The sequence below is a fragment of the Thamnophis elegans genome, chromosome 1, assembly GCF_009769535.1.
Source record: "Thamnophis elegans isolate rThaEle1 chromosome 1, rThaEle1.pri, whole genome shotgun sequence".
NCBI classification, from domain to species: Eukaryota; Metazoa; Chordata; class Lepidosauria; order Squamata; family Colubridae; genus Thamnophis; species Thamnophis elegans.
In genome coordinates this window covers 128487606-128501978 of record NC_045541.1, presented here as the reverse complement: position 1 = coordinate 128501978, position 14373 = coordinate 128487606, and the positions used below count along the sequence as shown (strand labels likewise).

The 14373-nt window shown below is 38.8% G+C and overlaps 1 protein-coding gene across 3 annotated transcripts in view; it reads left to right on the top strand.

The window, feature by feature from the left end:
• RALGAPA1 (Ral GTPase activating protein catalytic subunit alpha 1) overlaps window positions 1-14373 on the top strand; it is a 132257-nt gene that overhangs the window by 57887 nt on the left and 59997 nt on the right. For all 3 annotated transcript variants that reach the window (XM_032230895.1, XM_032230912.1, XM_032230904.1), the window contains exons 22-28: window positions 672-865; window positions 965-1063; window positions 1179-1334; window positions 4362-4490; window positions 4980-5105; window positions 8405-8463; window positions 9041-9149. In XM_032230895.1, the coding sequence (XP_032086786.1) occupies window positions 672-865; window positions 965-1063; window positions 1179-1334; window positions 4362-4490; window positions 4980-5105; window positions 8405-8463; window positions 9041-9149 (872 nt within the window). The remainder of the gene's footprint in view (window positions 1-671; window positions 866-964; window positions 1064-1178; window positions 1335-4361; window positions 4491-4979; window positions 5106-8404; window positions 8464-9040; window positions 9150-14373) is intronic.

The window sequence follows — 14373 nt, the reverse complement described above, 5'->3', positions numbered from 1 at the left end:
AAGCCTAAAATAAGACGTTACTATGATCTCTAGGTAGTTCTTAGTGGATATACCTATAACTTTACATCTGAACATTTCCCAGTTATGCTGCAGCAAAATGTAGAAAACAGTAGGTGCAGGGGCATTAATGTACCATTATACCGTGGTCCAGGATATAATGCATACAGTATGATTTTTGCACCAGATGCATGCCATCATACACAAAACAGGTTTATATAATAGTATGACCAATGAGAATGAAACAGTTAAGGAGGAAGCATGATCCAATGCATACGCCTTGGCTTCAACCTTGTTTTCTAGATAAATGCAACACATTTATTGTAAAAAGATGGACTACACTTCAGGTGTGCACATAAAAACAATGCCTTAATTTTTCTGAATTTGTTCTAAGGCTAGTGTTTCACTGAATTCTCAATTTGCTTTTTAAACTTCCTCTACTTCAAAACACTTTTTGAAGGTAAGAAGAGAGGTTACACTGTGAAAATATTTGGGAAGAGAATGCAAAGAAAAAAAATTGTGTTCCTTTGTCTTTTTGTATTAGGTTAAGCATTGCTTCAGTCTAATTGTACAAATACTAGTACAAATTAAGTTTCATGGTATATTTCTTTGCTTTGAATCTCTTCACAACAAAGAACAGCAGCCTGATAATATGTGTTTTTCTCTTCCTATAGAAACCAGTGATTTTCCATCTGAATGTTGCAGTGTGATGGCAGGAGGAACCCTGACTGGCTGGCATGCAGATGTAGCAACTGTAATGTGGAGGCGGATGCTAGGAATTTTAGGAGATGTCAATTGCATTATGGACCCTGAAATACATGCTCAGGTTTTTGATTACCTTTGTGAACTCTGGCAAAATCTTGCTAAGGTACGGAGAGAATCTCAACTTGAAGAATAATCTTTAGAAGAATTATTTTGGCAATATCTTACTCATATAAATGTTTGTTACACTTTGTAATATTTTCAGATTAGAGATAATCTTGGAATTTCAATTGATAATATGATATCACCATCTCCACCAGTCTTAATTCCTCCATTGAGAATTCTTACTCCATGGCTTTTTAAGGTATAATTTTAATTTGATTATTATTGTTGTTGTTGCTGCTGCTGTTGTTATTATTATTATTTTAAGTTATGTGATAGACCTTTGTTAATATTTTGAGTTTCCTTTTTACTATTAGGCAACTATGTTGAGTGACAAGTACAAACAAGGCAAATTGCATGCTTATAAGCTCATTTGTAATACAATGAAACGAAGACAAGATGTTTCTCCAAACAAGGACTTTTTAACTCATTTTTACAATATAATGCATTGTGGACTGCTTCACGTTGATCAGGTAAGAGTTTCTACCTCACCTTACCTTTTAACAAAAAATCCAATTTCCTTTTTTATGTGGTTTACAGGCAGTCATCCCTGTCATTAAAGCATCCATAAAAAGTATTTTTGTTGGTTACATAATGTTCAAATATTACTCAGCTCCTGCTACTGAAAATATATTCTACTTCTCTTCCAACTCATTTTTGCAGGTTTATGTTTCAGGGGAAGCTCAGAAAAAATGGACAACTTTTTTTGAATATCTCCTTGTCATTTTCTAAATTATTCAGGAATCACCAAAAAAGTTTTTAAAAATCCTAGATTTGTTTGAGGACACATTTTGGAAAAAAAATGGTTTAGATTAGTTTTCTTGACAATGGACAAGCTGAGGACATTGTCCACTATTACACAGACTTTTTTAATAATATTTTTTTAAAATTTTGAATACAAATAATACAAATATGTGACGCGGTGGCTCAGTGGATAAGACGCTGAGCTTATCGATCAGAAGCAGGGGTGAAATTCAGCAGGTTCTGGAAAACCAATAGCAGAAATTTTGAATAGTTCAGAGAATCGGCAAATACCATCTCTGGCTGGCTCCAGAGTGGGGTGGGAATGGAGATTTTGCAGCATCCTTCCCCTGCCACACTCACCAAGCCACGCCCACAGAACCGGTAGTTTAAAAAAAATGAATTTTACCACTGATCAGAAGATTGGCAGCTCAGCGATTCAAATCCCTAGCACCGCCTAACGGGGTGAGATCCCATTACTTGTCCCAGCTTCTGGCAATCTAGTGTTCGAAAAAAATGCAAGTAGAAAAATAGGGACCACTTTGATGGGAAGATACAGCGCTTCATGCACGTTCAGCATTTAGTCATGCTGGCCACATGACCATGGAGATGTCTTCGGACAGCACTGGCTCTTTGGCTTAGAAACGGAGATAAGCACCGGACCTAGAGTCGGGAATAACTAGCAAACATGTGCGAGGGAACCTTTACCTTAATACAAGTAATACATATAACTCTAAATACAAAAAAGGGGGGGGAAATTACAAATATTACAGTGCAAACACACCCCAGAGAGCAGTTTTTTCCTTATATTTCTTCTTCTATAACAACTAAAAGATATACAATATATTCCAATTGTTCCCTTATCCCCTCCAAAACAAAATATATTCTTGAGCAGGTTTATTCCCTTTGTCTTCCACCAACACTGTTTTTATAAAATCCCCCCCATATTTTATTATAATTGTTTACTTTAATCATCCCTTTTTTAAATTTAATTTCTGTTGTTAATTTATCATTTGTTGCCATACTCCAAATTTCATTATACCACTTATTTCTTTGAAGATTCCACTATTACACGGACTTAAACTTGAACATTAGTATTTTCCCTTGTTCTTCCTGCTCAATACATCTGTTTGCATGCTCCAAATCTACTCCACAGTGCTCTCCCAATTTTCAGAAAAGGTCTCCAACTTTCTGAAGAAAAGGTCTTCAGAAAAATAGAAATGAGAAGAGGAATCTATTATATTGGTACATGCCATCCAATTACAGACAAAAAGTTGAAGTTATTTTAGGTGTGCTATTTTGAATTGTGTATGTGATTTCTATATTAGAAAAAGAAGTTTATGTATAAATGAACTAGATGACAGAGAGAAATATTCTAGACAAATATTCTTATTGATATTTCATTGTCTATATTAAAGAGTTTTTTAAAACCCAAAATAATATTTAATTGTTTGAGTTGCAACTACAATGTAAAACAGTAAAGCTATAAACAACTTTTGTCTAAAAGAACTGCTTTATAATTGTACAAGTGTTCTAGGCAATCTACTCAGAATTTGACTGACAAATAATTTAGTTACAAGTTTTTTACCTTGTACATACTCTTTCTATTTCTTGCTAAACAATCTAATTACCATTTTATACAGTTCTGGTAAAGCAGTATTTTCAACATAATTGCCAGAATTTATCATACTGCTCAATAAGATGTCTTCCCAGAAATCTGCGGGTCATTAGCAAAAATGAAACACTGATTCCTGTAATATTATTCAGACTTCATCTTGTTTTAGAGAGTTATTTTGAAAATAAAGTGTGCTTTTATATAACATGATATTACATCCCTATTACTAAGTAAACATCATTTGTAGGTAAAGTTCTAAATTTATGTTTTCCATACATGGTTGGAAAAATGTTGCCTTATTCTTAAAATATATTCAGCTTCATTAAAATGATTTCATGCACAAAAATTTTAAATTCCAATTTGAGCCTCCTATTTTTTTCTTATTTAGCAAATTATATATTTTGAAAGAATATTTTAGTGGGACATCATAATTCTATCTAGGATAAGATGTTGTTACTTGTTGGAGAACCAAACACAGATTTGTCTAAATTTTAACTGGCAGTTTATCTATTAAAGAGATGGAAAAGTAAACAAACTCTTAGTGACTAAAATCAATGCAGAGCAAGTTTTTGGTATCCTAAACCATTTACAGCAGAATAGGTTGAAAAGCGTGAGCAAAGGAGATATTAGTTAAGGCTGTAAAACTCTGTACCACTCAGTGCCAACTATACTTTTAAGGTATTTTTTTCTGTTTTCCAGCATTTTTAGTTCGTGTTGAAGAATGGTTTTACACTTAGGACTGTGCTTTTGCTTAATGATTGTAGATTCTTTTAACAAACCCCACAAAAAATGTTATGAAATCAGGTCTGGCCACAATGTCTCTACTTATGACTATAATAACTTACAACCAGAAATTCAGTCCCAATTGTGGTTGCAAGCCAAGAATAACCATTATGTTATCAGACCAGCAGCACTTGGATTTGTGAGTGTACTTAAGTTGTCCTATGCTTAAAAACCCAAGTTATCAGTCCCAATTGTGGTCACTAAATGAGGACTATTTATATTAAACTATGATTAATGTGAAACCTTTTTTTAAAAAAAATAGATTCATTCCATTCTGATACTTTCCTGTATTTTATGTTTAACACATTATCTACAGTTTCCTTGATAGACAATCAGAATCTCGTGTTTCTTTTCCTCCAAGGACATTGTCAATACAATCATAAAGCACTGTTCTCCACAATTTTTTTCACTTGGTTTGCCTGGTGCTACCATGCTGATAATGGATTTCATTGTAGCTGCTGGCAGAGTAGCAGCATCATCTTTTCTCAATGTAAGTTTATTCTTTTTCAAGTATTGCTATTTAATATTAATTTTTCTATAACAATAAAAGTTATGGTAAGTTGCAATGTTTATTAGTTTAAATTCTTCATAGCAGGAAGCTTGTAACACTATCAGCAACAGTATATTATGTACAAAGTAATTACAGAATCCTTTTATTATAATATCAAATATTCTATATGTAAAGCTGATTATGCCTTCCACAATAAAGTTGCTGAAGTTAGGCTGCCTTTTAATTTAAACTGGCAAACAGTTTTTTTTACAAAACAATGTTTGCTAAAATGATAGCAGGGAGCATTTAGTATAAGGTATCCAGTGCAAGAGATGGTAAATGGAGAGCTACGAACATTAAACAACAAAGCAGAAGGGGAGCAAATATAATGAAATTTATATAAATAGTAAATGCTCTTATTCAATTTTGTTCGTGATTAAATACTAACTCAAATGTTACTAACATATCATATTGTTATTTATTACTCAGGCACCAAGACTAGAAGCACAAGTTCTCTTAGGCTCTCTGGTGTGTTTACCCAATTTATATTGTGAATTACCAGCATTGCACCCAAACACTCCTGATATTGTTGTGTCTCAGTTTACAGAAGTAAAGGTAGGTTTTGAAATCTGTGTGTTTGTCAGGGTTCCAAGTAACAGACCCAATGCAATCAAAACTCCAGGGCCAAGGTGTTCCTCAAAGTCCAAATTTATTAGGCATGTTATATTGGCACATCTGGTGAAAACCTGACTCTGAAGGTCCCAAATTAAAATCAAAATTCTTTGCACCAGTCCACATGTTCATCACATGGTCCAACTAGGCCACAGTCCCAACTCCAGTTGGTTTCAATTCACGCCTCCCCAGCAACTGGTGAGAACTTCCTTGGTTCCCAGAAGAAAGATTTTTTTTTGGCTAAAAGTCCCCAGGTATCTCTACTCCCCCCCCCCTCCCATTGCCACAGCTCCAACCAGCCTTGCTGTGGCAGCCCTGAAGACGCTCCAAAATGACTTCAGGGTTGACAGTGTTATTTTTATGTCTTCTGCAGTATAAATTAATTTATGTGGCCATGTAGCTACTTAAATATGACACAACAGCATATGAAGAATGCTGCTGGGATACAGGCTGTTTGTGTAACATTTTGTGATATATGGTGCCAGTTGTTAAAGCAGAATTGGGAAGTCCCTTTCCATTGTCACTTCTCAGTGACCAGTATTTAAAGCACATTCTTTTGATTCAGAGAATTAGCATGAGATAGCCTAATTCTCTGTAAACCTATCCAGCCCCTTCAAAAAACATTAATATTACTTGTCATTACCAATTTAGCAGACAGAACCTCTGGCAGCAAAATTCACAGTTTAAAATATCCATTGAGATAAAAAGTACTTCCTTCCTTCTACCCATCCTCCCTGCACATAGTTTCAGTAGATGATCTTAAGTTCTAATATTGTATAGGAGAAAAATAAATTCCTCTATGGGTTATGTACGCCATACATTGGATATATCTATCCAAAACTATCTTTGTTTCAAGCTAAAAAAAAACAATTTCGGTGGTCTCTCCACATAGGAGGGTAAGTCAAAGTCTGTTTTATTACATTGAATCAACTTATTTTGTTCTTTGCTATGTCCCCTACATACCATATTTTTCAGACTATAAGACACACTCCCCTCCCCCTAAAAGAGGTTGAAAATGTGAGTGCGTCTTATACTTTTTCGAAGCTTTTTTATATCTTTTTCAAAGCTTTTTTTCAGCCCTAATGAGACACTAACAAGTGAAATGATCTTAGCATCTCATTAGGGCTGAAAAAAAGCTTCAAATATTTTTACTGCGGTATATTTACCCCTTTGGATACCAGTACATCTAAGGGAGGCTTGGAAAAGTAGAGACAAAACAAAATGGAGTTTGCTTCAAAAACAATTTCTCAAGGAATGGAAAATCTATTTCTCTCCAATGCAACACATTCTTTTGCAAGTTGTGGTTATCTTCTTCGAATTTTCTCATTTAAGAACGCCCTTCAACTTTTCTGTAGAGCAGATATTTGCTTGTATTACTGCTCCAAGTTTCCAGAATAGAAATAGCATCGATCATGCTGGTTGATAATCTCAGTTAGAGTTTAGATAGGAAAGTTTACTCCTTTTTGGTTCAAATAGACTTCTCACTTGCCCTCAATAATGATTGTAAGTGATTGTTAATCAGTGTGGCCTCACTTGGAATACATAGTCCAGGCGACAAAAAGTGTGCACGCTCAAAACCAGCAAACTTATGTGCTGAAGCTGATCAGACTAAGGATGCTAGCCAGATAAATACCTGGTAGGCAGATTTTTTTTCCTATTTTCCTCCTCAAAAACTAAAGTGTGTCTTATACTGCGGTGCGTCTTGTACTCCGAAAAATACAGTATATCTACATGACCGCACAGGTATCCAATGTGTTTCAGGACAGGAATAGGATTTTAATATCCTTTAATTCTGGGTTTAGGTGAGCAGAGCCAAACATACTGCTTTCTAATTTTCCTAGAACTGGAATAAAGAAAGGAGCCATGGGCAGAAAATCTAAGACTTTATCTCCTGGAAATATAGCTTTTTCAAGTTCATCTTCATTGATAGCAGCTTACCATAATTTTATTTTTATTGATCTAAAATAAAATTATTGTGGTAATTTTTTCCATGCAAGCAGGAATTTGAAGACTTTACTCTCTTCCTCTTTCTCACTACTAGAGAATATTAAACTTAACTCATTCCAGAACACTTTAAAAGAAAATATTTTAAAATTAGTTTTAAAGAAGAAAGGTATTAGGAGGGGGGGGGGTGTTATTATGAAGAAACAAGTAGACAGTGAAGGTGTGTATGGAGAGTCTCAATCATCCAGGTAATGGTTGTCCCAATGCTGCTTTTCAAAAAGCAACTGGACTTTGGAAAAACAAAACAACCACTTCATACACGCATGGCACAACATAGGAGAACAAACCCATCAGACAAGATTTAGCAGTCCATCTGGATTTGGAAGACAAAGGTCATTCTTTTAAAGGCAGCAAAGTCCCCATTCTGGACAGAGAGGACCATTGATTTGAAAGAGGGGTCAAATAAGCCATCTATTTTAAAATTGAGCAGCCCTCTCTCAACTGAGGGGGAGGGATATAATACCTCCTGTCTACAACACAGTTCTTTCAGCAATCACAAGAAGATCCCACACCCATTTGCACTGATTCAGGTGATCCTGAGCATACAGATAAACCCCCAAAGTAGCCTCAATGATCCTCAGAGAGCTAATGACTTTCAGACTGCTAATGACCAGATGATTGCAAGAAATATAAATCCTTCCCTTCACCATTCAGTCAGAACTTAAAAAGCTTCTTGGATGAGAAGCGAAACATTTTCAAGGGAAAAAGATAAGAAAGTCTAGTTGCCTTTTGAAAAGCACCCTTGGGATAGAAAGTGGCAGGTATATCTGACTGCATGACCCAAATTGTCTGCATACATCAATGGTGGGTTCTGGATCCCGTTCCAACCGGTACAGTTGGAACGGCCCTAGCGGCGTCCACATACGCATGCACACTCACGCAGGATGTGCATGCGTCTTAGCGCCTCCGCGAGCCTCTGTGACATCCAGCTGCTCAGCGGAGCGTCGCACAGGCGCTGTAGGTGACATGCGCGGAAACGCCAAAGACTTAAAAGACCAGTAAGGAGCTCGGGTGGGCCCTCTGGAGCACCGTACTGGAACAGTATCCGGTGCTCTGGGCAGGCTCCAGTACACCCGTACTGGGGCGTACCATCTGCAACCCACCACTGGCATACATATACAACTTAAAGACTTAAAATATAAATCAATTTTCTATTTTTGAAATTTGTAAATTGCTGAATTTTTTTATATTACATTAAGCTGTTTAGAGAGAATTTATCTTCAATGTTCTTACTTTAGGAGCTGGTTATCAAAACAATATTAAGCTCTGCAAAAGAGGAGCCATCGGGACCTGCAAGGTATGGATAAACAAGGAATGCTCCAAAGCATTTTGTAAATTGGTTAATTCAGGTACTTGGTTAAATTTTTAAATAATATATTATCAAATATGTTTTTAACATTTCTTAACATTTTAATAGCAATAATACATACTTTTAAAAGTTGTAGCAGAATATTTAGTGAAGAAAATAACCAATATATAGTGAATATATGTTGGCATTTGCTTCACTAAATATTCTGCCACAATATTTTAATTTAAAAAAAATGTAGCCAACACTAGCCTTTTACAAATAGTAAACGCAATCCATTGAAGATTTCCATAATCAAAACAACTAGTTTCTCCTCCCCAATTTTAAAGGATTTGTGTAACCATAGGAACAGAACAAATGCTAGTTTGGAGTGTTAATGGGAGAACTTATGACATTAGTTTCCTTCATCCAACATGTTGACAGAAACTTTTCTTGATCAAAAAATCTTTACTTTGATTAGAAGTCATACCACGGCATAAGATCTGTCTAAGAAATATATCACGGTTTTTCACTCCTTGATATTATCAGATACAGTTAGTTTAATATAAGTCTGTAACTTGTTTTGTAGGTGTGTTGCTATTTGTAGCCTTGGCATTTGGATTTGTGAAGAACTAGTACATGAAACCCATCATCCTCAGATCAAGGAAGCTCTGAATGTAATCTGTGCTTCATTGAAAGTAAGTATGTAATCATTAGAACATGACAAGCCATTTATGTAATTATTTTAACTAATTTTATTCTTGTGTGGGCAGTTTTTAATCTATTTTAGGCATATATTTCAAATTTGTAGCCTATTAAAGCTCTTTCATGCAGCTTACAACTTCTCACAAACTTAATACTTTGCTGTCAGAGCCTGTCTATTCTGTTGCCTTCTCCTATGCATGGATGGTATGCTGCAAATTAAGGGAAGTTAAACTTAGCACTAGTGCTACAGTAAATCTTAGCTGTGCCCTTCTCCCAAAACCTAAATGATCTATGGTTAGCCTCGTATCCTACAAAAAATAACTGTTGAGCTCTATGTTGCCCTTTCAGTCTCACTTGTGATGGTATATGCACCCATGCTGGGACTCCGAATGTATGTACGTAACTCAGATCTGGTTTTCTGCCATGCCACCTAGTGAATGGCAATTCACCGGTTGTTGTATTCACCACATTATTTAAAACATGGTTACTACACATCATAGCTTCACCCCACAGTGTTTCCGGCAAACCTGAATCAGCTATCATAGTTCGAGCCATGGCCTCTAATGTTTGCCCCCTTCATTCTACAAACGAGTTATGTTGTGGCCTATAAGGAGCAGAATGTTTGTGCTTGATTCCAGCTGTTTTTAACATTGTTTGGAATTTATAATTGGTAAACTCCATCCCATTATCAGTAACTACAGTAATAACCTTGGCTTTCATCTTTCTTTCCCCAAACCTCAGCCAATTAAAGAAATTCTGAAACATTTCTGTTTTGTTTTTCATTAAGTAACAGAAACCGTATCGTGAATAATGATCCATGATACTCAAAACATAACAGGCACCTCCCAAACTGGGTTTTAAAGCAATAGCAGTTAGCAATAGCAGTTAGCCTTATATACCGCTTCATAGGGCTTTCAGCCCTCTCTAAGCGGTTTACAGAGTCAGCATATCACCCCCAACAACAATTTGGATCCTCATTTTACCCACCTCGGAAGGATGGAAGGCTGAGTCAACCCTGAGCTGGTGAGATTTGAACCGCCGAACTGCAGAACTGCAAGCTGAAGTAGCCTGCAGTGCTGCATTTAACCACTGCGCCACCTCGGCTCATCTAAAGTTCCTATTAAATCAGCGAAAACAACTTCCAGAGGTTCCTTTGTTTTAAAACCATTCAGTCTGTTTGCTGGAGTAACTTTGCTTTTCTCCTGATTGCAAACATTGCAGTTTAAATATTTTCCGCATGGTTTTAATTTTACTCCTTTTGCCAACTTAACAGTTTGTTGCAGCATCTTGAAATTAATGTGCCCCATGTGTCTATGTAGTAAATGTATGCATTTGTCATGGGGTTTAACATTATGATAAGCTTTGTTAGCCATCTGGCCATCCGGTATAACATACAAACTGTTTTTTAAAGTAGCAGTAACCCTGTTATCCTCCTTTTCAATGATTGAATTTGAATTGAATTGATTTTATTTGTAGGCCGCCCTTTTCCCCGAGGGGACTCAGGGCGGCTCACAGAAAACCAGGGAGGGGGGAATACAGCACTAAGACGACAACACATAATAAAATAATAAGCAACATGCATACAACATTCGGGCGGGGTAATGGTCCTTATCCCCAGGCCTGACGGGTGAGCCAGTTCTTCAAGGCTGTGCGGAAGGCCTGGACGGTGGAGAGGGTACGAATCTCTACGGGGAGCTCGTTCCAAAGGGTCGGGGCCGCTGCTGAGAAGGCCCTCCTCCTTGTGGTTGCCAGCCGACATTGGCTGGCCGATGGAATGCGGAGGAGGCCTAACCTATGAGATCTTATAGGTCGTAGGGAGGTAATTGGCAGAAGGCGGTCTCTCAAGTATCCAGATCCACTGCCATGTAGGGCTTTATGGGTGATCAATAGCACCTTGAAGCGCATCCGGAGATCGACAGGTAGCCAGCGCAGCTCGCGGAGGATAGGTGTAATGCGGGTGAATCGGGGTGCACCCGCGATCACTCGCGCGGCTGCGTTCTGCACTAGCTGAAGTCGCCGGATGCTCCTCAAGGGCAGCCCCATGTAGAGCACGTTGCAGTATTCCAGCCTAGAAATCACGAGGGCCCGAGTGACTGTTGTGAGGGCCTCCCGGTTCAGGTAGGGTCGCAACTGGCGCACCAGGCGTACCTGGGCGAATGCCCCCCTGGTCACAGCCGCTATATGATGGTCGAATGACAGCTGTGAGTCCAGGAGGACTCCCAAGTTGCGAACCCTCTCTGAGGGGTGTAAAATTTGACCCCCCAGCCTGAGTGTTGGATTAATGGCCAAATTTTTGGGAGGAAAACACAACAGCCACTCGGTCTTTTCTGGGTTGAGCACAAGCTTGTTAATCCTCATCCAGTCCATGACGGCTTCAAGCCCCCGGTCCATTACGTCAACCGCTTCATTGATTTGGCACGGGGCGGACAGATACAATTGAGTATCGTCCGCGTATTGATGGTATCTAATCCCGTGCCTACGGATGATCTCTCCCAGCGGTTTCATGTAAATGTTAAATAGTAGGGGGGATAAGACCGAACCCTGCGGCACCCCATATTTCAGGGGCCTTGGGGACGATCTTTGCCCTCCCACTAACACCGACTGCGACCTGTCCGAGAGGTAGGAGGAGAACCACCGTAACACGGTGCCTCCCACTCCCACCTCCCGCAGTCTTCGCAGAAGGATACCATGGTCGATGGTATCGAAAGCCGCTGAAAGGTCGAGGAGGACCAGGATGGAGGGGTGCCCTTCATCTCTGGCTCTCCAAAGATCATCCATCAATGCGACCAAGGCGGTTTCAGTGCTGTAACCGGGTCTGAAGCCTGACTGGAAGGGGTCTCCCCTAAAGGTTACCACACAGCCAATGTTAACCAGAGCCCTAACTGATAGTAAGTTGAATTTCAGGTTAGGTACATATAACATTGGTAACTGCTCATTTAGGAATGAACAACATGCATTACCTTCACCTCACCTTCCATCCATTTTCCAAAAATACATGTTCCTTGCTCGTGGTCATTTTTACAACCCTTTTTCTATCTCTAGCAATGCACTGTGATGTTCCACTATCAGCAACCCACAAATCATGGTTTACTGGTGCATTGCTAGACATAGCCAAAGTAGACATAGCTAAGTTGACATTAGCATTTTTTCTACAGTAGCATTCTTCCGGTATTCTGTTGCTTTGCCCTTTTACAGAACCTAGCTATATGTCCCTTAGCCCCACAAGAATAATATTTTCGAACAGTATAGGCAATAGAAGGTGACTCCTCATGTTGTGGTGGTTTCTCTCTCAGTTGTTCCCTTTCCATCCTTCTTCTTGACTCTTCCAACAGTCGTGCAGTAATGTCAGTCAGTGTTAGTTCATTTCGGGTTAGGACTTCAAGAGAAGATACAAAAACATCATAACTCTCATCCAGTGAGGAGAGTATGATATAAACTTGATGTAGCGCAGAAAAAATTAGTTGTTTTTCATGTAGCTCCTGGAAAACCCCTTTCATAAAGGTTAAATGAGCGAACATATCTCCACCTTTCAGAAGACGTGCCCTAAACAGTTTGCGTGTAAGATGTATGTGTGCACCTACAGTGTCACGTACATAAATCCTCTTCAAATTCTCCCAACATCTTGCAGCAGAATCTTCCCCACGAATATGAACGATCTGTTGGTCATTCAGTGTTAGACCAATAATACACAACGCCCGTTCATTGCATCGCTGAAAACCTGCTATCTTCTTGGCATCATCATCATCATCTGGATTCCAAGCAGTTACATCCGGTGGATTCTGTACAGCATCCCAAAAACCTTCCCTACGCAGGGGTAGACTGCATTTCATAGACCAGGAAACATAGTTTGTTCCATCCAACCGGGTTATCATCGATAGGCTTGTTGATGGGTCGCTCGCCATCTTTTCCAAAATAGTACCATCACTAAATAAACAGCTGTCTGTATGCGGTATTGCGTATCAACACCAACTCTCACTTTAGCTATGTCTGGTATAACCTGGGCCCATAGCCAGTGTTAGGAAAGCTCCCCGTTGGGAGAGCGAGTACATTCAGAGAAGCGTTGTGAGAATTGTGTTGGAGAACACACAAATCAGCATACAGAGACACTGCAGTTTAAATAGGCTTTTACTTTCATGGAAATAGAGATATCAGAGTCCATCAAACAGTCCAAGTCATACACAGATAAGACAGCCAGTCATCAATGTCTTTCAGTTAAGGGATAATCCAAATAACATAGTCCAGTATCATATAAACAGTCTGGTACTCAAAGTTTGCTAGCAGTTGCAAAACTTACAATAGCTCACGGCACTTTCTAACAGCCAGCTTCCAAAACACTCAGATCAGATCAACCCAGCATCTAACAAACAGAGAGCTAAAAGTCATTCTGGCTCCTTCTTATGACCGATTGAGGAAAACAGCAACCAATCACATTTTACAGTATGATTTAACGAAACAGGTATAGCATTGTTACATGGTTTATATATTGCCAACCCAACCATTAGATTATATTCCTAACAGAGGGAACATTGCTGGTGGGAGTTATTTGTCTCTGCTAGTTGGCACTAATGCAGACATTGGCGAGAATTGCGACAACAGCCCATTAGAGATTGCATTCACAGAAGTAGAATATTTTAGTGTTTTATAGCAGGCAAACTGTTTGTTTTTACCAACCATCAATAATGCTATTTTAATTTAAATTTTAGTTAGACATAAATAAAAATGTGTTGATTTAATTGTCTATGGAGATTCTCAGTCATTCAGGTCATGGTTTAGATTTTTAGATTTTTTTTTTTTAGATTTTATTAGCATTTGTAGGCCGCCCTTTTCCCTGAGGGGACTCAGGGCGGCTCACATAAAATCAGGGAAGGGAAAGTACAACAGTGACATAGACACATATAATAAAAGTAATAAACAACATACATTCATCATTCGGGAGGGGCGGCTATCCTTGTCCCCAGGCCTGACGGGCTAGCCAGTTGTTCAAGGCTGTGCGGAAGGCCTGGACGGTGGTGAGGGTACGAATCTCCACGGGGAGTTCGTTCCAAAGGGTCGGGGCTACTACCGAGAAGGCCCTCCTCCTTGTAGTTGCCAGCCGGCATTGGCTGGCCGATGGAATACGGAGGAGGCCCAATCGGTGAGATCTAATTGGTCGCAGGGAGGTAATTGGCAGGAGGCGGTCTCTCAAGTATCCGGATCCACTACCATGCAGGGCTTTAT